The sequence below is a fragment of the Dermacentor albipictus genome, chromosome 10, assembly GCF_038994185.2.
Source record: "Dermacentor albipictus isolate Rhodes 1998 colony chromosome 10, USDA_Dalb.pri_finalv2, whole genome shotgun sequence".
Classification (NCBI taxonomy): Eukaryota; Metazoa; Arthropoda; class Arachnida; order Ixodida; family Ixodidae; genus Dermacentor; species Dermacentor albipictus.
Window position 1 is genome coordinate 57,967,745 of NC_091830.1, and position 25,883 is coordinate 57,993,627.

At 45.2% G+C, this 25,883-nt stretch overlaps 1 protein-coding gene across 2 annotated transcripts; it reads right to left on the reverse strand.

The window, feature by feature from the left end:
- Positions 1-10,712: 10,712 nt before the first annotated feature.
- Positions 10,713-22,754, reverse strand: LOC139050431 (acetylcholinesterase-like). Of its 2 annotated transcripts, none has more exons than XM_070526802.1 (4): positions 22,721-22,754; positions 14,327-14,623; positions 12,247-13,460; positions 10,713-11,076 (listed from the first exon to the last, which is right to left on the reverse strand). In XM_070526802.1, the coding sequence occupies exons 2-4, from the start codon at positions 14,600-14,602 to the stop codon at positions 10,917-10,919; spliced, it is 1,650 nt and encodes a 549-aa protein (XP_070382903.1). In that variant the 5' UTR covers positions 14,603-14,623; positions 22,721-22,754; the 3' UTR covers positions 10,713-10,916. The 2 variants fall into 2 exon arrangements, with proteins under 2 accessions (XP_070382903.1, XP_070382904.1); XM_070526803.1 differs by having other exon boundaries at positions 10,957-11,076; positions 12,242-13,460.
- Between the last annotated feature and the right edge of the window lie 3,129 nt (positions 22,755-25,883).

Consider the following 25,883-nt stretch of genomic DNA (forward strand, 5'->3'; position numbering starts at 1 on the left):
TGGAGCACACATCGAGTTAGATTACGGCTTGTCCTTCCGATTGCAGTAGGGCTTATCCGATTAGCAGAAAACGCTCTGTTCTAGTGCAGTCATTGCTGCTTCACCCTATTGTTTTGGATGACAGCGATAAGAGTGGAGTTTCGCTATCACGTACGTTGAGGAGTCAGTGATGACATGGGAATGTCTGTCCTGAGATATCTAGCCTATTTTTCTCTGTAGATTTTTCAGACATGAACCTGCCATGGCGTATAATAATTCCTCTATAAGCAATGCTTCTGTGTGTTATCGCCAAGCCTACAAACACCCACTCGCACGATTTACCGAAGGTCAATGTCAGTAAATGTGCATTTGCCGCATACGCATGCTTGTTGGCGGCAGCCAGCGTCGATAGCTACGAGAACAAGTCAGGGTAAAGTGCGTAATGATACAGCGTGAAGAAAAAGAAAACTTTACAACCGCCTCTACGGGGATTCGGACCCATGCCTTGAAGGAGCGTGCCAGAGGAAGTCGAGCGCGGCTTGCCACTCGACCATCGCACAACATTTTTTTCTTTATTACATGAAAATCAGACGCAAACGTCTGCAAAGCTCTAAACTAAAAGGAGCAAGTTCACGCGACCAAATACGTGCATCAAATAAAAAAAATACTATCGTGATTCCTCTTGTGTCCCGGACATACTACGCTGTTGCAGTCCACACAGACCAGAGCAGTGGTTTCTATACATTCATTTCGGAGGACAGAAACAGCAAAACTATAAGGAAAGAAGATCACATTATGTGCCGTCACATGGAAAATGGTATTTGCTATATGGAGGTATGTATGCTTGAATATTTTTGTTGTCAGAACCACGAAAAATAGCGGAAAAGCAGTGAAGGAGGTGTACACTACAATGGCAACGACAAGCCTCAAACATTGCAGATACAAACAACAGAGAATGCGCCGAAAATGAGTTAGGTGGTGGAAAAGAATGTCGAAAGCATAGCAGCTCACACAAGCCGATATTGCAGCACTGTTTCTCTCGTTGCATCAGTGGTAGTAGAAGGTACGGCATCATAGTTCAATAATTTCCTGGCTCGACCATCAAAACGAGTCATACAGCATTCAAAGCACGATGTTTCTAAAAAAAATCAACTACGTCTTTCCTCACCTGCGTCCTAAATAATGATACACAGAAAGACTACATTTAACATTGTTGATGTAGGCTTGAAATTTGAAGGTGGTGCCATTTGTTCGACTGCAGCTGTTTCTTGATTTTCATATTTTTACTTTAAATACGTATCTATAGCGCCACACCATACTCCCGCACCTCACCTCTCCGCACAAATAGCCTATAACCGCTAGGTTCTAGTCTTGTTGCCAAAAAGCTGGCAAGCGAAATTCACAGGGGGATGTTCACTCCCAGGAACGTCTGTACTCAAAGTACTTCCGTTCATAGCCGAAGGGACTGCTGAAGTCTGTTGTTTACTTTATTCTACGTATCATTAGCTTACATGTCAACACGCTATTTGGTGACATTTTAGTACTACGTTGGCCGCTGCACAAATAGCGCACTTGGTGGATGAATATCATGAGCAGAAACCATCGGCGAAGATTAACATTCAGGGTGGATGGCCTGAAAGAACGAACCAAGAAGCGAAACGAAATGAAGTGATGGGAAGAATGGGAGAGAAAAAACGGGAGAGAGAAAGAGAGAACGAAACTTTTTCTTGCAGAGTCCAAGCACCAATCATCGAGCGACCATCGGTACACTACCAAACATGGAAACATCTATACTAGCTAAAGGTAGTTATTTGTTTACTTTAGAATGAATTGTTTTAATTACCTACTTTGTTGGTGTTCGTCGTCGGCTGTCACCCAGTGGATTTGCAACATGAAGGAACTCATAAATGCGCCTTGATCACGCGAAACACATTTACGGGGCGCGCTAGTGGCTCAACGACATCATCACACGTCATTGAGAGGTGCGTGAAAATTGGCGTGAGCTTTAAAGTGTCTGAAAATTGGGAGTGGGCCACAGCCACATAGTCGAGAAAAAGCGCGGTCGCCCGCTTTTTCACTGACTTGTTTATAGTCATTTGTTCGTTCGTTTAGTTGCTTCGCCGTTCGTTTACACATTCGCACACTCATTCACCCAACTATTATTTCATACGGTCACTATGTGTGAGGCGCACTTGCTGTAGGGCACTTGGGCGGGTGCATTTCATTACGCAATCGGACAACAAATTTAGTAAAGTGGAAAGTTGGGCTAGTTGGTGAGTAATCATCATACTTTGCTGGTGAAGCAGCGAGTTGACATGGACACAATGAAGACACACAAGAGGGCAGTGTGAGCAAGAAGGCAGCGAGTGTCGTCTTTTCTTGTGTGTCTTCACTGTGTCCGTGTCAGTGCGCTGCTTCACGGGCAAGGTATGATGATCAGACAACAAATGTTCCCCTAATTATGATAAACTACATCGTTTCACTTAGCGCAATTTTGGCTGTGTCGCAGCGCGAAAATTCATCGCGCGGTCATCACTTCATTAAAGTCATATCTCGCCGACCTTATTTAGAAGAGACCGCAGCGGTACTGAGTCCATTCATTTTAATGCAACTTGGTTCGCGACAAGTACGTGACTGCATCAATGGACGGGCTAACGCACGATGAAATGTTATTCATGATAAGTCACTAACCTCAAAAATGATTTGCTCAACTTAAGCTCAACATATTCTTGTTTTAGACTGAGTGAAGCGCTGATATCGCGTTCCGGCTTCGCGAATGCAGGCTAGAAAACTGATTTACTTTTCTATGTACGCAGAGTCCAGGCTCGATGATCAGCCGCGAGTGGTTTAGTCGGCTTTGAGGCACACGGAAGATAATAGCACTAGCGCCACCCTTTCAGCTTTTGGGCGTGCCGAGAAGATTGGCAAGCACGTACGTTGGCGTTCCTGTAACTTGTTATACTCAAACAAACCTTCAGAGCAGCATTCGATCGTGCCCTCTGAGAGCCTTCGTGCGCCATAGCTGATACGCGCCGCGTATTCAAATGGTAAGGACGGCGCGGAATATGTAGGGTACTGAGGGCTTGCTGGAGGCTAGGATTTTGGCATTCGATCGTAAACCTGTAATTCAGAACCATTCGCAGCAAGATCTTGCGACACGGGCTTGACAAATGTTGAACACCTAATAGTAACGTACGCGATACATTCGGAGACTTCATGGTATGGCGTTAGCGCTCGTTTAGTTACTTCAAGCTATAGTTGTCGAAAAAGGAAAAAAAAACTGTGGTCACAGAATCTCTATAACCCTCCGTATAGACATTCTATGCTGCACACGACGCTACTTGGAGCTAAAATGACAACGCGAACGCTTAAAGCGCAGCGCCTTGGCATGCATGCATTCAATCTGCGAAAGGCCGTCAGCTGCGCTCAAGTGTTCTGGCGGCGCCACGGTAGAGGAGGGAACCTGAAAATGAGGGGAAACGAGGAGTGAAGATGGAGGAGGAGAGAGACACTCCTTCACTAACGTTCATTTGTTGTAACGATAGTGGCTCAATCTAGCGCGGCAAGGAAGGAAAGTGGGGAGGAAGCGTGCCGTGTTCCGTCGGCGCAAGGCACCGGAGGGAAAGTGGGCAGGGTCGGCGTACTACTGCGGTGGCAGCTGCGTATGTCGTGGTTGTACAGGTCCTATCTAGAAAGCTATCTGCGATCGGGACATAGTGCTCCAAGGGCTGATTGGTTCGTGTGCGCTGCGTTTTCGCAGCTTAGTTCGTGGTGAAGCTAGAGGCAGCACAGTGGTCAGGTCGCTCGCTGCTGCGGAGCTTTCTCATTAAAGTGTTTTCACAGCGAATTTCTGCGGTCATTGAGTGAGATGGGTTCATGTTAGCTAGTCCGTGCACGGCCTCATTATATAGGTAATAGCAATTTAGTCAGTAAGTGAATGTTTACAAATTGATACGGCCGATAAAACTGCTATCATTGCTTCTATAGCTGTCTATTGGCTTCAAAATGAATAATTCGCCTTCGGGCGAAACTGCAGGTTTTTTATGTACAGCTTTGACTGAGAGAGCTCTAACATTTGTGAATTATCAGCTCTGAGCATTTCTTATTACGGAAGAGCATAGACGTTCCTTGAAAATGACAAATTTTGAGCGATACGTTGCGCATTTATTTTTAACGTTGTCGGCTATTCAATAAACTAGGATTCCCGAAAAGAATATACAATCATTTGAAGAGGGGTGAACACGAAGGTGAGGTATCGTAGGCACCACACATCGGCTCTATGTTCTTCACATGATTTCGCAGCGCAAATCTACAAAGACTACCCACAATTTACCACCATTCCACTCAGTTCCTCATCCCAAATCTGTGGATATTCCATTCAGAAGCGGTGGGCCATGTTTGGGGATTTTACGGCCGAATACCACGCCAAAATGGTGGGTGGCTAAGCCTACCGGCAGTTCTATTCCCACTGTTATTTCGGCCTGCCTCGGCGGCCGAGCGTGATTCAGGCCTCGGCTTTCGTGAACCTAGGTGGTGATATTATGTCAAGCATGGATATTGCTGAGAGAAGCGATGACGAGATTCGACAAGTGATTGAGGACAATAACGCCTGGAAAGTCGTTAGATATAAAAGACGGGCCAAAGAAGACGCGATAGCTGTTAGCGCTAGCCCTAACCAATTTTCCCAGGTGAACGGAGCCAAGGTCATCTCGCAAGTTAACAAGGCCACCAAGGCCCCTAAACTACCTATGAGAGATCCCAAAATTGTTATCAGACCATGAAGAGGGCTGTAGCTGTCCCAGCTAAGCCTACTACAACTAGGACAAGCCATCTACGAAGTGGCCGGGATTATGAACGTGAGACGGATACCATATGCCGCAACAGCATCCGGAACATTGCAATTGTCAGTACTCCGAATGAGAACCGTGCGGATAAGTATCGGTGCATCAAAGCTATTAAGTTCAAAGGCAAGGAATATGAAGTTAGAGCCTACGAAATGGCACCGGACGTTACAGCTAAAGGAGTCATCCGAGGTATGCCTGTCCAAGTTTCCACTAGAGACATGACTGCAGCCATTGTTACAACCAGAAATGGGACGGCAATCGCAGCCAAACGACTGGGAAACACCGCAACTGTGACCATTTTATTCGACGGTTACAATGTTCCCACGTACGTGAGTAATCAGGGAGTGCTATCGAGGTGCTCGTTATACAGGAAACAAGTGCACTTTTGCAAACATGCAACGGACTCGGACATAGGAGAAAGACGTGTGCTCGAAATCTCAGGATAAGCTATGTGCGGGATGCGGCAAGTGCAACCCGGATCAAGATCACTCGTGTCAGCCCAAGTGCCAGCTGTGGCTATACAAGCCAAGTTCAAGAAACCCTAAATAGTCAAGCAACGACAATGGCTTCGCCAAGAGAAAGCAACTAAACCACAGGAAGAACAGCAGTAGTAGTGCCGCTGCGCAGACGGACCTACCGAGTCAGGCAGATCCAGGTCCAGAGGCATAGCAATGCCCAAAACCAGATCCTGATCCAGGTTCCAGGCGAGATCCAGGTCACAGTCCATGGAAAGACAAGCACACTTGACTACGATGCCTATGGTGAGCTGGTCCGATGCGTTCAAAGGGCCACTGCCGTAAGACATCGGAGGTGACTGTACAGAATCCTACTAATGCTAACAAAATAGCTGAAATGAGGAAAACAATGCGCACTTGAGGGAATAATTGCACAGTTAACCAAGGAGATTAAGGAGCTTAAAAACGGCAAAAATCAGACAAATGAACAAACGTGATTCCCAAGCCCTGGGAGAATAGAGGTAATTCAAGAAAATAGAAGAGGATAGTGCTCCACCTCCAACGAAAAGAAAGGTGACCAAGGACGCAGCTAAGGCTCCAGCTATGAACTGAAATCAGACTATATCCGACCTGCGAAAGCGGCTAAGGAACAAGCAGAAGCTACCTGCAATATTTCGGTGGCAGTCTCTACGATCTTTACCTGGCTACGCGAAATGGAGGCCAGTATGGCCGGCAATGATGGCTGGATAACAGAACTTTACCAGATAATCCAATCGCATCAGTTCAACAGCACTGCTGTGATCAGTTCGGCAGGGTTTCTACAATATTTACAAGTAGTTGCGAATTCCAGGCCTTCTAACATTGCTTGAAGAGCGCCATCCTTCCTTCCACTACCTTCCACGGTAACCACACTGGGATATGAGAAAGCGTGAGAAAAAAATGGCTGTGGCTTAGCTAAGGTTAAGCCCAGGATGCGAAGCATACTAGCCTTTATTTTAACGCGACAGCGTTAAGGAGCTCGTGTCGCAGAGAAGCCGGTGTCGTCGGCGTCGGCTCAGGCGTGCGGCGCTTGCCCAGGCGCACATTTCGTTGTCGCGCCGAACGCTGCGTTGCTCGACGCTCACCGCATCCGATGCGGGGCGCGTAGTCGCTGCGCCGTAGCAAAGCCACCTAGAAACAGTCTCTGCAGCACGCCGCAACCTTCGCTTCTCATTCCAACGAGCAGCTCTGTCTCCAGGAGACATCTCACCTCGCAAGTGTCTAGCAGAGGCAAGCGCAGCTGCATATATACCGCCGCGACGCTGCGAGCGATGGCGCGAGTTGGAGCCCTGTTTCTCCTCTGTCGTGACGTCACGGTGTCACGTGTTATTGAAGGCGACACCGCCGCGCCTGAGGAGCTGGGTTGAGCTCTAGTAATATGCTTCGCATAAAAGACATATGGTAGTGGAATTGCAGGAGCTACGAAGCCAAAAAGGTGGTCATGCAACTAGGAAACACATGGAATAGCGAAACAGCGGGGATATCAAGCTATCGTGTCACTGAACGGCAATAATATACCCTTAACTACGCTAGGAAAGAAAGGACTCGGGGTTATTGATCACTACACCCAAATCTCGAATATTGAGCACGTGCTTATGGAGCTCCTCCCCAGATGGAGGACATCCTGAACTATATTTATTTTAAACATATATATTATTCTAACCCTCAAAAGGCAGCGCTTCATTACTCTCTTTAGCAAGATTGTGGTGATGGTAGGTACTAGTCCTCTAATCTTAGGGGGAAATTTCAATGTCCCACTCACTGTCTGAGCGTATGGTTATTCGGAAGTGCAGTGAAAATGCTGTGGCGAGACATTCAAGACGCAGAGTCAACGCTCGTAAATGAGCCCGACTCCCCTGCACGTATAGGGACCCGGCTCAACACAGATACCTCACCGGATCTTGCAATCGTAAACAAAGTCACAAAGGTCAAATGGAGAAATACTTGCGAAGACCTTGGCAGCAATCATAGGATTATCGAAATCAAGATCGAAGAAGCCACAGATGCTGAATATAATAGATCCCTCATATGGATCAACTGGGATAAGTTCTGCAAAAGAAATGTAGACAGGAAGCAAGAGCCGATTGAAAACACAGAACAATGGAGTAGAGACATCAAACACGTAAGCGTAGCGACTTACACTATCATGCCGGAGAAACCGGTAGAGAAAATAGATAGTCATCTCGCACATATGTGTGAGGTGCAACAATCGTTAGTATGTAGATTTCGTTAGCAAAAGTACAATAGGAGTCTACGTAAGCGAATAACTTAGTTAAACAAAAAGATTGAAAAGCATAGCAAGCAGTTATGCAAGTAACAATGGCATGAGCCCTGCAATGCAATGGATGGACAAATTTTTGCGGGCCAGACGTGCCTATTTTCAAATACCTGCTAAATCTAGAAAATCCAAGCATAGATCAAAAACATAATTTGTGAAAGCTTCTGCACGCACACAAAGGGAAAGAAGACGAAGTCATCGCTGAGGCAAGCGCCACATGCCTCCCCCCCAACCCAGTCATCGAGCCTGGGCGGTATGAGGGAAACCCTAACGAGCCATTGGATAAGGACTTCATTACATAAGAGATTAGAGCAGTGCTGCAAAAACTCAGTACGAAATCTGCCCTGGGGCCAGACGGGATTTATAACAAGATGCTAAGAAACTTGGATGACCAGGCTATAGAGAATATCGCGAAATACATAAACGAATGCTGGGCCAAGGGCTTTATACCACAACAGTAGTAAGATCCCCAGTTTATATTTTTTCCCAAACCTGGCAAACCAATCATTATAGCAAATCTACGGCTGATATCTCTCACCTCTTGCACAGGAAAGCTTGTGGAGCATCCATTCTTAATCAGAGTGAACAATTACCTGAGTGAAGACTAAATATATCTAAATACTATGGCTGTCGCGCTGGACTCTCTATTCAGAACTTTATGGTGAAAATCAAGCAGCAAGCACTAGACAGTAAAGCGAGGTCCACCAGCGCTATATAACGATTGGATCTCAAGAGAGCATTTCACAAAGCAGCACATTCGGCCATACTGAGTAAGGTCAGTAACACAAATCTAGGAGAAAGGGCGTACAATTACGTCAGGGACTTCCTAACGAATCTGAAGGCTACCATCGGCATGGGGAAGCTCAAGTCTGAGGTGAGGGACATGGACAGTTTGGGTGCGCCTCAGGGCTCCGTGGTGTCGCCTATGCTCTTTCACCTCATGATGAGAGGATCGTCGGAAAAGATCGAGGACATCGTAGAGATCAAACACTCCTTATACGCGGATGATATCAGCGTACGGATCTCGCAAGGCAGTGATGGAGACAGAGAACGTAAATTACACGAAGCGGTACATAAAATGGAGGAGTAGCTTACATAGAAATCATATGCTCCCCAGAGAAATCAGAGCTTGTCCTTTATAGACCCACTCTCAAGGGCAGGCCACCCAAGGGATGCATGAAGGAGAGAGTATGAGGCGGTACAGTTTCGCGCGAAGAATGGCGATGCCATCCCTATAGTTAAACAAATTTTTGTGCTGGGTCTCAACATTGTGTCGAAGGGAACTGACGGCGAATCTCCTAGAAAGTATGCTAAGAAGGTCACTAACGCCATTAGGCTGATCGGGAGAATCACAAACAAGTATCAGGGAATAAAGGGGGCTAGCATTTTAGGCTCACTTACTATTTGGCTGTTATAGGCCACATCATTTACAGAGTCACGTACCTTAACTGGTACAAGGCAGAAAAGGACAATGTAAACACACTCATATGTGAAGCTTTTAAGCAGGCCATAGGCTTGCCCGAATACACCATTACTGAGAGATTATTGCAGCTGGGCATGCATAACACCTTAGATGAATTGATTGAGCTCAGAATATAGCTCAGGTGGAAAGATTAGCTGGTACCAGCACTGGGAGAAGTATACTCGAAAATTAAGAATAAACTACCACAACCAGCGAGAACCCAAGATTACATTAGCCAGAGAGATCAGGAGCAGTATTCAAATTTAAAATTTACCCCAAGATATGCACCCGGAATTCAATCAGGGCAGGAGAACGAGCTGAGCTAAAGCTCTACTGAAACGCTATGACACTGACAAGGAAGCACTATTTGTAGACTCCGCCGAATATCCAAATCGCCAAGCTTTAGAGCAGTAGCAATTATTACAAAGGAAAGAAAGCGTACGCAGGTGTTCGATCAAAACCAGGTTATTTGAGATTACGGATGAGGTTGTCATCCCTGTGGCTATCACTTCACCCAAATATAGATACATTATTAGCGACTCTCGATCGGCTATACGACATCGCTCCAGAGACGGATGTGAATTGAGTCCGCAAGAATTCTAAAGAGTAAAGCCGAACTCACATCATCAGAGCAATTTCACCGCAAGGAAATCATCTGGTTCCCAGCCCATACAGGCCACATTCTGCGAAGGCTACTTTCAGAGTGCGCCTGTTGCAATAAATCATTTGCATTTGCTCTCACTCTAAGTCTCCTCTCGTAAGCAAGCTTCTAGGGCCGGCTTTTTAAGTAGTTATCTACATTAAAGAACAAGAATAAAATTATTTTATTTTGTTACTGCATGACAACAGCAAGTAGATTTATTTTCATGCAAAGAAAGTCGGCGTGGTAATGGATCAAGCTATAAGAAATTTTCACATCTTACGCACATTGCCTCCATATGATAAGTGCTCGAGATGTGGTCTCAAGTGTATCAGAATTTTCTTGCATTTTTGAATGCGTAAAGCTTTCCTCAACTTTTTTATAGAGAATCAAACAAAGCAAAAAAAAATGTCTCAGGAACTACTCTGCGAGTTGTCTATGCGTAAGCGCTGTGCCCATTCTCATCTCCATGTAGCCCGGGGTCATTATCAACTTTATGAAACTTGGTCCATCCAGTATAAAGCTTATCAAGCCTTATCATAGCTTTCAAACTTGTCGGACTAGACAGACCCCCCTCAACCCTTATCCGTGATTATCAACCTTATCAGGCTCGATCCAACCCTTATCTGTTCTTGTAAACCTTATCGCACTTGATCCGAACCTATAAGTGCTTATTACTTCGATCAGAAATGATGCGAGAACTGCAGACCCTCATCGCTCTTTAAGACCCCATCCATCCGCATCAAACAACTGCCAGCCGTGATTAAACCCATATAACCTATCACTCACTATCATCACTCATATAGTAATTGACTAGTTACCTATCTGTGTTGTGCGATGTGAAACACATGGCCCATTACAGATCGGTGATATTTTGATCAGTGAAGAAATGCCCCAATGGAACGCGCAACCCACGACCACGGAAACGCGACCGGGACGTGGAGTGTTTCACGTTAAATTCTCGCAAAGTAGCAATTTTCCTGATGCCCACGATAGACCATGTCGGCTCTGCCTGTAGTTATAACGACAGCTTTTATTCCACCATCACCAAACCTTCCGGCAACGCCTTCATTAAACAATGTGTTATGCATTATTTGCTTCATAGTGATTTGTCTTACGTGACGCACTGGTTTCCTCGTTGGGTAGGCATAGATTTAAAAAGGTACACAGGGGGAATTGACACAATGAATTGCATATTTGAAGAAATCGTCCTCTAATATTAAACGGCGCTCAACATTTTCCAGTAGGACTTCCAAACGTTGCACTTCTCCATGTGAAATCCAGAGATATCTGTTAGGTTGTTAGCAGAAATGTAAACTGAGACCGGGTTGTCGGCAGTGTACTTGGGCCACGGGTACTCTCCTGGAAGCTGGGGCACCCTGAAGGCAATAAAGAGTAATACATGGCAGTGAGATCTCGACATGTTATCGACTGTGTAATAGCTCCAAAACTGGCTTTCTGATAGATATATAACGCGAGCCTAACCAATGTCTAAGCTTAGGCTACATTTGTAGGACTCGAGGCCAAATCTCCGGTCCGCGGAAAAAAAAACTTGAGGTGGCATTATAGTGGCCCATTCGAAATGAAAAAGAATATCTTAAGGTAAGTGTGAAGCGCTTTTCTTGTATATTGTGGTGCACATGATATATATACGACAAAACCAGACCAACAGAAGGACATCTTTCCGTAAATGCAGAAGAGATCTAATTTCATGTGTTCTCGTTTTTCATTTTTGTGATGTAAGTCTATGAGAATTTACTTACTTTGATAGCCCCGTGCTACTATCTATATAGTATAATACCTGGTTTTCCTTATAAAGTGTGCAGTGTAAAAAAATAACTTGAAGCACAATTTAAAGCGTGCGTTTTGAACGCTACCAACTGCTCTACACTTGAAGCCATAAAATTAAGATAGAACTGCTACACTGTTTCTGGTAGTTAAACTAATTCATGACAGTCCCGTTGCCTGATATGTTTCAGTGAGGTACGGTTCCGCACTCAATCATCTAAAATAAAACATCCTGGCAGTTTACTTTTGCTTACCATTGATGCTGTAAGAGTGCATTGAGCACGAAGAAGGAAAACAGTTTCAAATTGTTCTACGTTCAGCAAAATACTAGGTTGAGCAATAGAATGGTTTCCACCAATGATTGTCCGTCCTCTGTTCTGAACTGAATATTTCTTCATGAATACCCCGTAGCATGACACTGCTAGGTTATAAGTGGTTTTGTGACACGCCAAAGTTACTGCTTTAGTTGTCGAGAATTGCACACTCTATGAGTTCACGAGTTATCTACACAGTCCAGAAAAATAGAAACCATGTGTCTTTTCTTTAGTTCGTACATTCTGGCAAAAGTTACCCGTGAGTCTACATTTTTGTTGCCTACGCTCTTCTGAAATTCTGTATATTTCCCTGCATTTCTACGGTCTTCTTGGTAAATAGGCTACATGTACGTATAGATATTTCAACACTGAAATACGGGTAACGCCCCACAAATTTTGTTATTGAAAAAGCTGTGGTTTGGGTTTAGCGCAATTCCTTTACCTTACCCAGTCGAAGCGAAAGTCGACAAAGCCGTCATCACCACTTCAGACACTTCGGCATCTTCCGAATTGAAAAATTCTTGGTCCTCAAGGGGTCCCCCGAATACGTAGCTGACATCAAAGCCGTGAGGTGTCCCCATCCACGCGGTAAGCGCCTTCTTCTTAGACAAATGACCAAAGACGTAGGAGTACACTGAGTGTTCCTTGTTAGAATGTCCCTCAGCGGTGATGTGCATTGCGCAAACGAATGTCAAGTCCGATAGGTAGTCCACGTAGGCGCGCCTCAAGGATCTCTCGTCATGAGTGTCGGCTGTGTATACATCCAGCGGCCTGGAAAAGTTTGTCTTAAGCCACACGTAGATGCACTCACGCAGAGTATCTTCAAATTCCTTTCCGACGACGTCATGCAGATTGTCTGCAAGAATATCGTTCCTCATAGTTAACATTAGCGCTAGTGCGCCCTCGTCCGCGGTGACTCCAACCATGAGGTCTGCTGCATTGAAAAGTCCTTGATCGACCGCGGTGCTGGGCTCCACAGGGAGGAATTCGTTAGGATAAGTTGGCAGGAAGGGGAATAACTTGGGCTCGAATATTTCACTTGAAACATTGGCGAGTTCAAACGCACTTTTAGAGCGCAGACATTCAACAACAGCTTCCGGGTTCGTGGTCAGGTTTCTGTCGTGGTACGCACAGCCGACTGCTGCGGCAACAGCGTTTCCTTTACTTATACTCTCATTCACTGTCTGATATAAACCGTGGCGCAGAGTCCCGCTCATTAGGCACGCCCTGATGAAAAGGCCGCTGCTCATGGGTGACATGACGTGTGCGTGAGCACTCATGCCACCGGCGCTCTCGCCGAATATGGTCACTTTCGACGGGTCGCCACCGAATTGCGCGATGTTGTCCCGGATCCATTTCAGGGCCATGTTTTGGTCCAGGAGACCAACGTTGCCTGGTGCATCTGGTGACTGCGTGTCCAGGAAGCCTAGGAAACCGAGTCGATAGTTCAAGGTCACGATGACCAGACCTGTCCTTGCAGCTAGAACGGCACCATCGTAAGTTTTCTGCGTCGCTGATCCCTGCGCAAAGCCGCCACCGTGGATCCAAGCAAGCACGGGAACGGCTTCATTAGCGCCCCGCTCTTGAGGGCTCCATACATTCAGGTGCAGGCAGTCTTCCGTGTGTTCGATGTTAGCAAAGTCTTGGGGAAAGAAGAATACCTGCAGGTATAGCAAAATCAGTTTCCATAGGTGTGACATGAATCTAGTGGACTTAATTACTACCCCAAGATTTGGTAGCATGCTATTGAAGCATGCTACCAAAGAATGCAAAGAATGCAAAGAATGGAGGCGTGTGTTTTACATCCTCCTTCTCTCGTCATCGTCACCCACCATGCGCCTCTTTTCTCTTTCATTCACTCTTCCCCTTCTTCCAACGCCGAGTACCTTGCTAGAGGAATACAGCTCAGGCCGACCTCTCTGCATTTCGTATCATTAACCTTCTCTCTCTCTCTTACCTATTCCTAGTTTCTTCTTCACTGATTTTAGGCTTCCCCCGTTCCTGGCAGCATGCTCAATTCTATCCATATTATGCTTCCTTATGTCAGCTGTTGTACGCTTGTTGATTAACTTGGAAAGTTCTGCCAGTTATATTCTAGCTGTAGGGTTAGAGGCTTTCATACATTGGCATTTGTTAATCAGATCTTTCTGCTCCTGCTATAGCTTACCGGTATCCTGTCTACCGAAGTTACCACCGACTTCTATTGCACACAATCTAATGGTGCCCATGTGATGGTCGTTCATACCTTCAACACTAAGGTCCTCTTCCTGAGTTAGTGTCAAATACCTGTTCTGTAGCTTGATCCGGAATTCCTCCATTTTCCCTCTTACCGCTAACTCAGTCATCGGCTGATTTGGCGTACTGTGTAGAAGACGGGCTGCTGTGGTCGGGCAACCCAGTTTGATGCCGCTATCGAAATTTCGATTACTTTATACAAGACCCCTCAGACAAAGCGATACAAGAACCTGTGAAGCGCACAGTGCCTGGTGAGAGTAAGGTATAGGTTCGCAGTAAGAAGGAATCGTACCTGTGGACATGCAGTTCGCCTGGAGCTGGCATCTAGTGTGCCCTCCCATGGTTCAGCAGGTACTGGTGGCTTGAAGCGCAGCCTGCCCAAGGCTGGTTGAGCGTACGGGATCCCGCGATACTCCTCCACAGCACGACCGAGAACATTGAGACGGTTACCCCTGATTCGGCCGAGACGAGTGTCTTTCAGGACAACAGAGGCGATGCAACAAGATGCCGTGATGGAGAGGAGGACCACAGCAGCCATCGCGGTGCCGCCCATCTTATCCGCAGCCATCGTAAAGCAATCCGCAAGAAGCTAAAATGTGTAGGTCGCCGTTTTAACAGTTGTGTAAGGTTTTGCGCAATCTAGTACAGTAGATTCAAATTTATTTTGTTGTCTAAAGAGCAAGTCAGGGGACGACACAAATAGGCACAAACTTCGAAATTTTGATGCAAGACTTGTGCAGATTATATGCTCATAAGCGCCAAATGAAAACGTCAGTAAAGTGTACGAGTGGCAATAGCACAGACTTTAAACTGGCCCACAGTGATGACTTATAGTCGGACCTGTATGCCTTGCCGCAACATATTTTTCTGACTTCATAGTTTCATGCATTGTGGAAGTTCCGGTTTCGCAACTGCGCCTTAAATCTCTTTTATGCCATTACTGATACCTTTTACAAAAGTATAGCGTAGAGCTTAGATGTACAGTCAACCGCAAAAGTTTACGGGGCGCAGAATCTGCCAAGAAGCTGAATTCTCGCGAAGCGTGGTCACATAGCCTCCAAATAAATGTTCCAGCATGTAGTAGACTTCGCCACCTACACAGTGATTCATTAAATAGGAAGTGGCATGCCTTAACAGTGCTGGAATTCACATTGGAAAGGGTAACCGCATCCCGTAAACTTTTGATGTTGACTGTACACGTATATACGCGAAATCTGGCGTGCATTATTGATTCTTCTTGTATGGACAATTCAGTCTTCTTGTTGAGAGAGAGAGAGAAAAGTTTAATGATACAAAATGCAGAGTGTTCAGCCTGAGGTACATTCATTTAGCCAGATGCTCTGCACTAGGAGAAGGGGAATAGGCAAGGAAAGAGGGAAGAAAGAGGCAAATGATGGGTGACGATGACAAGAAAAGGTGAATGTTTTGGAATGAAACGAAGGGAAGATGAACCAAACACACTGATAATATAATCGCTCTTTCCTAGAACTCTGCAGGTAGATATGTCATAGAATGATCTATTTCTTCTCCGTGCGCTTGTCAAAGTCACTCAGCACTACAGAAGAGCTTGCTGTTAATGCAATATAGAAGAAGCTCTCAAGAGTACAAGGGAAATTATAAACATATTTAGACGGCATCTTGAGCGTTTAATATTGGCTTCTATTGCATGCACCGACGCAGCCTAAGCGAAAAAAAAAGCAAGGCACTCCTGATAAGTCATATGAAAATTAATGCCATCACTGATTGTACTGTGCTTGTAGATCCAATATTTATTTAGGGTACATTTTACTTTTCCAAAAAATATTTTGGTGGACGCTTCAGCTTTGTTTTTAGGAGTGAAACGCGATAATGTTCAAAGATCCCTGACAGCCTGTTATGCTTCCCGGCAACCGCAGCTTTCTTGTGGATGCACAGAGGCGAGCGCCCTATGCATGCTGTTGTTGCAAGGAAATGAGCGGGCCGCACCGCTCTATGAATCGTGGTAACGCTGGAAAAAGGGGTTTGAGTGTGAATTTCCGTGTAATAGAATAGTTTTCTGGTATGTTGTAATTACACTCTGACGCTAGTGTCTCTGTAGGTTGTGTTTAGGTCGTACTTTATGATTTTTCTCACCCATTTTACTTTCGGGAACTCAATTAGTTCACCAACGCCACTGCGCCACGCGGATGGCCTCCATGGCGGGTTTTGGTTGGAAGTTACGTTTCGCAAAACTACGGGGAACGCGAAACAGAATTTTTTGCGACACGGGTTCCTTAAGCCTACTGCTTTAAAATATTTGTCTCGAACCATTTACCGAGGCCTTTCGCCACAGTTGAATAATTCCGCCATCTGGTCTCTACTCCATCGATGCAAAAAAGAGCACATCGCATTGCCCGCACCAGTCACTCTAATACAGTATATCCCCCACAAGCCCATACCGTTACTTTTCAGCAATCATTTTTTCTCCGCACAACACGAGACTGGAATGGCCTGCCCGCCGAAGTTGCCACTATCATCGACCCACTTGCATTCAAGCGACTCATCGGAAATATCCCTTTGTAATTTGTAGTATCTCTTTGTCACTAACTCCCCACTCCCTCATGTAATGTCTCAACAGAGACCTTTGAGGAAATGAATAAATAAATAAATAAATAAACAAACACGGCCGTGGCTGCCCTATTTCATTTAGCGTGGAAAGCAAAAGACACTGGGGGTATCGTGCCTCAAGTGCGCAATAAAGTAGGCCATGTGATCAAAATAATCCGGAGCACTCCACTAGGGCGTACCTCATGAGTCATAACCCACCCTGTCGTTTCTGACCGTTAAAACACTTTTTATTTTTGTACTGTCGAGCTAGAGCGGCATAGGACCATCACCGCTGTTGAAGTTCACTAGTGAGTGCCATTTCGCCAATCTAATCTGCAGTGTTTACTGTTACACAAAGGGATGTCGTGGTTCGAGAAAGTGGTCCTTCGCATTTTCTAAAAGCGGCGCGAAACCGTTTCTCGAAACCGGTGCTCTTCCCGGTGAAGCGGAGACTGTAGTGATCTGTTTCTGGGCCCGGTGGTCTTCGGTTCATTCCCTTTGCCGCATCTGCCAATTTCTGATGAGAGCTGAATGCAAAAACTTTGGTGTAGCGAAATTTGTGTGTTCCGTGGCCTCGAGTACTGATGACCACAGCCGATTAGGACTGGATGACGTCGCTGCAAGGCACGTGGCCCGTCCTGAATGTAGTGCGATATCGGTAAGAAGCATGCCGGTTTTGTTAGATTGAGCAACTTCCCAGATACATTCTTTAGCCCTGTATGCAGGAGACATGACATGGTACAGCTTCATTGAAAGAGAGATGGCCCATCGACCTAAGGTGCTGGCTTTGATAGAATTCCAAAGCCAAATTTCGTTTTCAGGGCATAAGTGTTCGTTCACATACACGGGTTCCTGTGATTCGAAGCCAAGCATGGAAGCATTTAGCCTAAAAATAAACGTTTTGATATATATATGCTCTTTTGAAGTATTTAAGGTTTTGAACCGAGGGGTCCCCAATTTGAATTGAACTGTAATGCTGGGATTGCCCTTACATGGCACGGGGGGCACCACATCAATATCATGAGCGGACAGTTCTACCCTTAGAAAGCTGCAAACTTTGTTGATTTATTCATTAAGGTTCTCATTACAGCCAGGGAGTTACAACTTCCGGTCCCGACGTGGGAGTAGCCCGCTCTATGGGACCTTGCGTCCCGTAGCTCGCAGGACCTTTCATTAAAGTTATTCAATCCAATCCAATTCAATCATTTTCACTCTCAGGAATACATTTCAGTTAAATATCTCTACTGGTGTACTGTTTCAGTTCTACTACCTGCTGTTTTGTTCCTTTAAGCTCGGAGCATAGTTTCTGGTTTTCATTTTCGCCTTCAATGTTACGATTCTTGACCTCGGTGAGCTCTTCACGAAGCGACTTGATTTCACTCTGCAATTACCCAAAACAGTCACTAATAAATTCCATTGGTGCCGTGATAGACTTGAGTTCGGCTTTTGTGGCAGAATTGGAAGAATGAATGATCCTGACATGTCTTCTCAAATCACTTAAAGCAGTCTAGAACCTTGAGGTTAACTCAATCAATGCTTTAGTTACTTCTGTTATGCTGCTCGGCGCTCTTTGGCCGAGGCCTTTCGCGAAGTCCGCTAAAGCATCATCGCTTTTTACAAACCCCACTGTACATACAAGCACTCAACAGAATCAGAGCAAAACCTTCAATGCAAAAGCAGTCACGAAACAAAAATTTCAGAGCGGATCGGCAGCCTAGACTGAATACTGTGTAGGAAATACAATGAATGTGGGAAGCTAACATGCACCAAAAAGTAGAAGCGTCAGGCCAACTTGACCGGATGGCTGCTCGGTTCGCCCTCAAATGTTTTTCACAGATGTAATGATTCCTTATATAGGCTGCTGCCAGCGGTATCGCAGCGGCGAAGTCTGTCCAGTCATGAGGTGAATAAAATCCCGTGAACCACGTGCAGAGCTGATGAATTCAGCAGATAGTCCACGGAGTAGAAAGGGCTTGACCCTATGAATTTCCAGCCTCCCCTCCTAGGACCCCAAGCTCAATTTCCATGAACCACAAGCAGATACGCACTTATTAGCAGAAGGTCGCAGACAACTTGGCCAAGTGGGTCGGCCCATGATGCTAGATATAAGGATGGATGGAGAGAGAGATGGATGGATGGATGGATGGATGGATGGATGGATGGATGGATGGATGGATGGATGGATGGATGGATGGATGGATGGATGGATGGATGGATGGATGGATGGATGGATGGATGGAGATGGATGGATGGATGGATAGAGAGGGAAGGATGGATGGATAGAGAGAGGGATGGATGGATGGATAGAGAGAGAGATGGATGGAGGGAGAGAGGGATGGATAGATAGATGGATAGAGAGAGAGATAGGTAAATCGATGTATAGAGAGAGGAAGAGAGAGATAGATGGATAGAGGGAGATGTGGATAGAGAGAGACAGATATTGATGAATAGAGAGATAGAGAGAGGGAGATGGATAGATAGATGGATCGCCAGATACAAAGATAGCGAGATGGATAGGGAGATGGGTAGAGAGACAGGCAGATAGCGAGATGGATAGAGATATAATGAGATGGATAGAGAGATGGATAGAGAGAAGTATAGAGTGAAGGATAGAGAGATAGATAGATAGAGAGAAAGATAGACAGATATGAGGGCAAAACAGAAAGACTTTGCTGCTATTTTTTGGGCAGGTTGCGCCTATAAATGCGAAGTCAACGTATCCCTCCCCATAAGTGGGCTTTTCTTGGACCGGCCCGGCCTTATCGGTAGCTTTGCGGTACGGTGTTGCTGTCAGCTGTTGAAGATAGCGGTTGTGCTTCACATGTCCCTGGCGTACGAGCAACGACGCGTTATTAATTTTCTATAAGACAAGGTACGAACTCTCATCGAAATCTACAGAGAAACGCAGCCCACATATGGGGAAATTTGTCTCGGTGTGAGAAGTATCAGGTGGTGGTGTTTTGAGTTTGCAAAAGGCCTTGAAGTCCGACTTTGGTTCCACAGTCAGCCAGTCGACTTCTACCACAGGGGCATCTCAAATTTATTGTTTGCAGTAGGGCAAATGTCTCGACTGGTACTGGGAACTATGTTGAAAAATAGTGTAAAGTACGTAGAATAGTACTTATATTTGTAATTACCGGTGTGTACCTTATGTTGCCTAATAAAAACTAGGGGCAAAGTCTCTGGTTCACCATCGCAGAGAGTCTAAGAACGGCTGTCGAAGACAAATAACTCTACGCCATAGAGAAATGGGAAAACCCTAAATGTTTCATGGATGGGAGGAACACTGCACACATGATCCACATACCTTTGTCAATACTTGGAGGAAGTAATACTCGAGAAGAAAAAATAAAGAAGAGTACCTAGCGAACAAGCGCACGAAATGTATTTGAAAAGCTGCATGTGCGAAAACAGTTTCACGCCCATTAAGCGAAATAAGCAAGGTTTTCTGTTCATGAAATTTTACACGTATGGCTTGGGATAAACCTTTCAGACCTTTCTATTTCACGTAAAGTAACCTCACCTTTATTTATTGCAGCAGTTAGTGTACCCATCAAGTTACCGCTGCTTTACAGTACTAAGCTGATATTGTCTAAACTATTCAACAGAACACTTCTGTTGTTAACAGTATCCGGCACGAATCTACGTCAAAATCTTGATATCGGGGCTCATGGGAAAGAGCGGCTGATTTCAAGGTTTCTCGTGCGCTCATGAAGGCTTCCAGCCGTAGTTAGCATTCACTGACAACGTTTAAAAATAAGGTGAACTTTTTAAACTGAACAGTCGTCTATATCTCTGGCAGGGAAACTGCTTCTAGGCGCACATTCAGTTCCATGGATCTCGCGATGGCACGTCTTTCCTGTGTGGTTCGTACGAGGCCACGGACTCACTGACTGTATTGGCGGGCTGTGCAGCTTCTTCTCACGTCGTCTTTGTATCCACAGCTGCTATTGTGTTTTCCCCAGGCTTAGTGAAATGCCAGGGCCGGCGTCCCTAGGTGTAACCGCGCGAACGCGCTCATGCCACTGCTTGCGCTTTCGTCATGGCCTTCTTCCACAGCTGGCTCTGATGCCGCTCATCATGGCACCGTTCCTATGTTAACCCTCCTTGTGCTAAGGCGCTGACGTCACTGGCCCACGGAAAGTCAGTACGGTGATTTCCGTCGCAAATTATGTGCCTCAATATATCGCGAAATGAAAACATGTATCTAGCAGCGGTGAAATTTCGCATTATGGCGTATCGTAATCTTGGCACTCATTTTTTAATTGCAAATGGTATTATAGTCTAGCACTAGAAGCGTCAGTGGATAAGTGTTGTCCTTTTTGTTGTTTGCTTTCCCGTCAGTCATGACAGTGAAGAGATGAAAGCTGTGTGTTTGTGCCCATGTAGCTGCTCATTAAGAAAGTTTTAATTATGAATTTGCTATTTATGGCGAAATAATGTAACTTTCCTGAGCCATTTCAGTTGTTTTTTGGCACTCGAGAAATCTGTGTTTATGTGTACTAGGGTTCTGTTCGATAATAACAGGGCTGCCTCAGTCGCATAGCGCATAGCCTGAAGGCCAAATAGAGCAGTGTCATCGACATTCATTGTATGTTGTTTATTTTTTGGCGAGACAGGTGCGTAAGTGTGATCCATGCCACGCGTTCAGCATCCCGTGTACAAGTATAATCTGTGCACAAAACACATTCGCCGTAGGGGAACGAAGACTTGCAGTTTTACCGTTGGCTTATATTTGTTCTCACAGCTTTGCGATCGGTTGTGTGTAATGCAAATCTACATCTTCCAAGTGAGTGCGGTAGGGGTGGATGAATTCATCTACTTCAGGCGCATTGATGACTTGATGAAATAGTCATACATCTCAGCAGCAACTGATCAGTGTTGCAGGTCTTATGGTTTGTAAATATCGCTATGCTGTTCAACTGGACGTGTCCTTCGGAATAAGCTGGTGGGTAATGTGGGAGAGAGCGGGGATGGTACTTATCTTTTTCCGAATAATGGTGTAGATCTAGTGTCATTGCTTGCCCGTCAGGTACAATAACACACCGGATAGAGCATCCTTGGTAGAAGTATAGACCGAACAATGCTATGGGCTGTCAACCTACATGCTCCTCAAATTTTAATGCCAATGGTTGGGGCGAGATAGAGGGTGGCGCGTCATGTCATCTTTATTTTGCTCAGCCACTTTTATCATTTGAGTACTGGTGAATATCGAGAATAAGGATATACACTCCATCTAACTCACGTAACGGGTACTTCCTGGGACCTAGCTTTTTAATCATAGTGAGGTGCTAGCCAATCTGCTTTTTTCTCCTCTGTTTCGCTTCCATTTAACAAATGATGTCTGCTACATGCAATTCAGTATCTTTCAAGGCCATAGCAACATATCCGTACAGAAAATCAAAATTCTGCAAGAAATTTAACAGGTTCTTGGTTTCCATCATTTTACCAACACTCATCGAAACAAGATTAACTGCACTTCAGAGATCGAGGCAGAGGTTTGCGCCGGTTTAAAGTCCCACCTGGTAAGGTTATCAAAGGAAAATGACTGTATATTTCTCTTGTGTCAGTGCGGGTTAGCGAACAAGCAACATTCCTTTGTCCGCATGTCGCATCAACATTAAGTTTTGAGCCAGTGAGTCGGATTATTTCGCACAAAAATCAAATTCACCTAAAACGTCTCACCAACTACAGGCATAAACACTTTGCCTCATGTTCACTTTAAATATAGAAATTGGCGCGAAAAAGCAAAACCTCATTCTGCGTCTTCTCTTGATTGTCATTCAGACTGCCGGAGTTGGTTCAAGTGCTTGCTCTGGAACGCGGCATTGTATAAGCAATATTACAAAGCTAGTCAGGAGACCCCACGGGCTGACTCTCAAAGATATTGAATTTACACTGTATTTAACTTTCTCGGCACCCCTTGGCCATCCAGAGAGTTGTAGTTCACAGCGTAATCATGTTGTTGAACAGCTGTTACGCCATAAGTACTCGATATTTTTACACAAAAAAGCAATGCACCACTCTTTTAAGTTAGATAAAGCACACTGTATACTAAATAGACCACGAAGATGCATCCTGAGTAGACGCACCAAACTCGATACATTTTCACTGCACTTACCTTCACCTCGTGTGAGGGCTGTTGCTTCGCTACTTGCAAAGCGACTGAAGGAAAACTCGAGGTGAAGTGTCGGGAATCTCAGCAGATAGTGGCCTTGTGCCAATGAACGAGTGGTTTGTCGGTGCTTCTGCGACCGATAGCGCAGAGGTGTATCGGACAAGCAGAAGCAACATCGCGTGCTACTCCATGCTTTTGTTTGGCTATAAAAAAAATGAAGGTCGATATTTCGTGACAAGTGTGTTTGGCATCTATTATTGTCGAGTAGGACAGCATTTTTGCTATTATAGACTTATCCGTCAATAAACATCACTTACAGTCCAAGTAACCATTTTCTGCGTTGACCAGTCAAACCCTTGGCGCATCTGAGAACGCATTTCCGGCGTTAAGGCGTTGGTGTAGTAGCAGCAGCACATTCTCTTGTACTGACATAGCCGGTAGCCCTGTTATACACATGCCATAGCAGTTTTGTTTTGCCTTAACTAAATAAATCAATGAATTGAAATAATAGTTGAGATAACGCAGTGCTTGAAGGAAGGTTGCTAGCCTACATGCTCTCTGATGAGGCGAACTCGTAAAGGCCAATGTCATCGGTAAGCCAATGTCATCGTAAGCTTTTTTATTGCGATTAGCATTCTTTGCCTAATTTGGCATTTTGAGCCTGCTTATCTACCTGTCTATCGAACGTGAGTACTGTCTTACCAGTACTCTCGTACGGGGCCGAAACCTGGAGGCTTACGAAAAGGGTTCTACTTAAATTGAGGACGACACAACGAGCTATGGAAAGAGGAATGATAGGTGTTACGTTAAGGATAAGAAAATAGCAGATTGTTTGAGGGAACAAACGCTAGTTATAGACATCTTGGTTGAAATCAAGAGAAAGAAATGGGGGAGAGGGGCATGGGTAGGAGATGTAATGAAGAGGTAAGACAACCGATGGTAATTAAGGGTTGCGCAGTGGATTCCAAGGGAAGGGAAGTGTAGCAGGGGATGGCAGAAAGTTAGGTGGGCGGATGAGATTAAGAAGTTTGCAGGGACAACATGGCCACAATTAGTAAATGACCGGGGTAGTTGGAGAAGTATGGGAGTGGCCTTTGCCCAGCAGTGGGCGTAACGAGGCTGATGATGATGATGATCTGTATTTCTGTCTGCCTGCCCGCCTGTCTGTTCTAATCTTCCATCAAATAGTTAATTAAAAAGCAAACCTTCACAACAGTGTCGCTCCACCCCTCGCTTTGCACTGCTGGGAATGCATCTCGTTACCGTTTTTTCATTGTCTAAGATAAATAATAGTTACAGTCGATCTACACTGCAGTTTACAGGCACGTCAGTTTGGAACAAGTTTTATATTAATGTAACCCCTCTAAGGACACTGCATAGATTTCTTAAAATATCAGAGGACTCACTTATTGACAATGCGTAGCACTGCGCGTGCTTGCACACATCCTCACTTTTTTCTTTTCCCTGTGCAGATGTTTTCGACGATGTAAAAAGAAAATAGAAAAATTTATAACTTATGTGTGAAATTTGCCCTGCTGCTGTATTTTATTTTTTTCCTAATTTTAGTACTTCTCTTTCATGTCATTTCGCAGTACAAAAAATTGCCGCCCAAGCACTCCGTACAGATGGTTAACCAGCAAAGCTGAAATGATGGTTTATTAAACGACGGCATGGTAGGCTGCCGGATCCTCGGTACGAAGTTGCTGCTTGTGCTCGGCTGCAAGAGCCGGCACGGCGTAGAGGAGCTCGTTCCCGGCTGTTATTGCGGCGTTGCTGATAGAAAGCTGCCTGCTCCACAGGACTATGTAGGGCACGTGGCCTACGCATTTCGGAGCCGGAGGGCTCAAAAATCTCAAAATAATAGTTTATGAGATGAGAAAATGAAGGTCTAAATATCAGTATTTGAATTTCACGCTGATACCCCGATGCCGGTACGTCAGTGTGACGTCAGGGACTGCAATGTATATTTTCGAATTTGGGTCGCGTTCGCTGACTAAAGGTTCCCGAAACTTGTTATGTTTATTATATGGTTTCTTTAGAACACAATGTAGGCAGTCTGTACCGCTGTATAAGTAAATCGGCAATAGAAGATGCCATCAAAATCCATGACGTCACAGCGACCAGGTGCTGGAACTACGAGGAGGTGTGGCCACCCTTCTTTCGTTCTTGTGCTTTCTATGGCTTGGCAAGAGTCTTATTGTGATGAGATTGGTGTTTTTAGTGTCGTAGAATGGTAATTTACATATGCTGAAGAAACAATTTTTCTCTGTAGTGCGCCATCAAGTCAGAAGTAGCAGGATCGAACCCCATCGAGCGCTGCTGCATTTCGAAAGGGACCGAAATGCAAGAATCTCCTGCAGTGTGCATTGAATTCACGGCAAAAAAAAAAACAAGAACCTAACAGGTACAATTATTTTGGAGTCACCACAATGCGTGCTATATAATGAGATTGTGGATTTGGCACCGTAAAACCGCCAACTTCGATTGTGGATAGGCATCGTAGCCAGAAGGCAACATTTGTGGCGTTTCCGGAGGCAGCGTCATTTCGACACTCTAAAAAAGTTTGCACCGTTTGTGGTGCATATCTGCCACACAACAATAATCGTCATCTGCCTTGAGGAGTTTCCTTTCTTGAAAACGCTGCGCCCGCAACTTTCCTGTCGAGAATGCTATGTCATGCGGATAACGCGCATGTTGGTTGCTGGGAAGTACTGGGCTCACAGCGTTAAAGAAGGGAAACGCATCAGGGCAGATGATGATTATTGTTGCGTGGCAGATATACACTCCAAAGGGGGCAAACCTTTTTTAGGGTGTGTAGTACGCCTTACTGTAGAAGATCAGCGGGGAGCCTATGGGTTAGGGAGGTGTGAGCGAGCCGAGCCTCGCTCATCACTTCGTGGGTTGGCTGGTTGCCGTGGTTTTCAGCATCGCCTGTCATCAACTTGATTGTCATCTTGAAACCCGTCTCTTCAGTCATAGTGAAGTGTGTCTTGTTACATTAGAGAATACTTTTTATTAGGCACCCTCTTGTGCTTTTGTGTCGTAGCGCATGTCGCCTGATCCTGCGTTATGCGCGTAAAGAACTTCTAGTATACAATACATTGCTCTTTAGCTGATGGAATAAATTCGCAGACTGCGCAAACGAAAAATATTTATGAGGCGCTAT

Excerpts from the sequence above, each read along its gene's own strand:
- LOC139050431 (XM_070526802.1), bottom strand. The coding sequence starts at position 14,602 with ATGGCTGCGGATAAGATGGGCGGCACCGCGATGGCTGCTGTGGTCCTC. Across the intron at positions 13,461-14,326 it reads GGCGAACTGCATGTCCACAG|GTATTCTTCTTTCCCCAAGA; the intron begins GTACGATTCCTT and ends CTATACCTGCAG. Across the intron at positions 11,077-12,246 it reads TCGACTTTCGCTTCGACTGG|GGTGCCCCAGCTTCCAGGAG; the intron begins GTAAGGTAAAGG and ends TATTGCCTTCAG.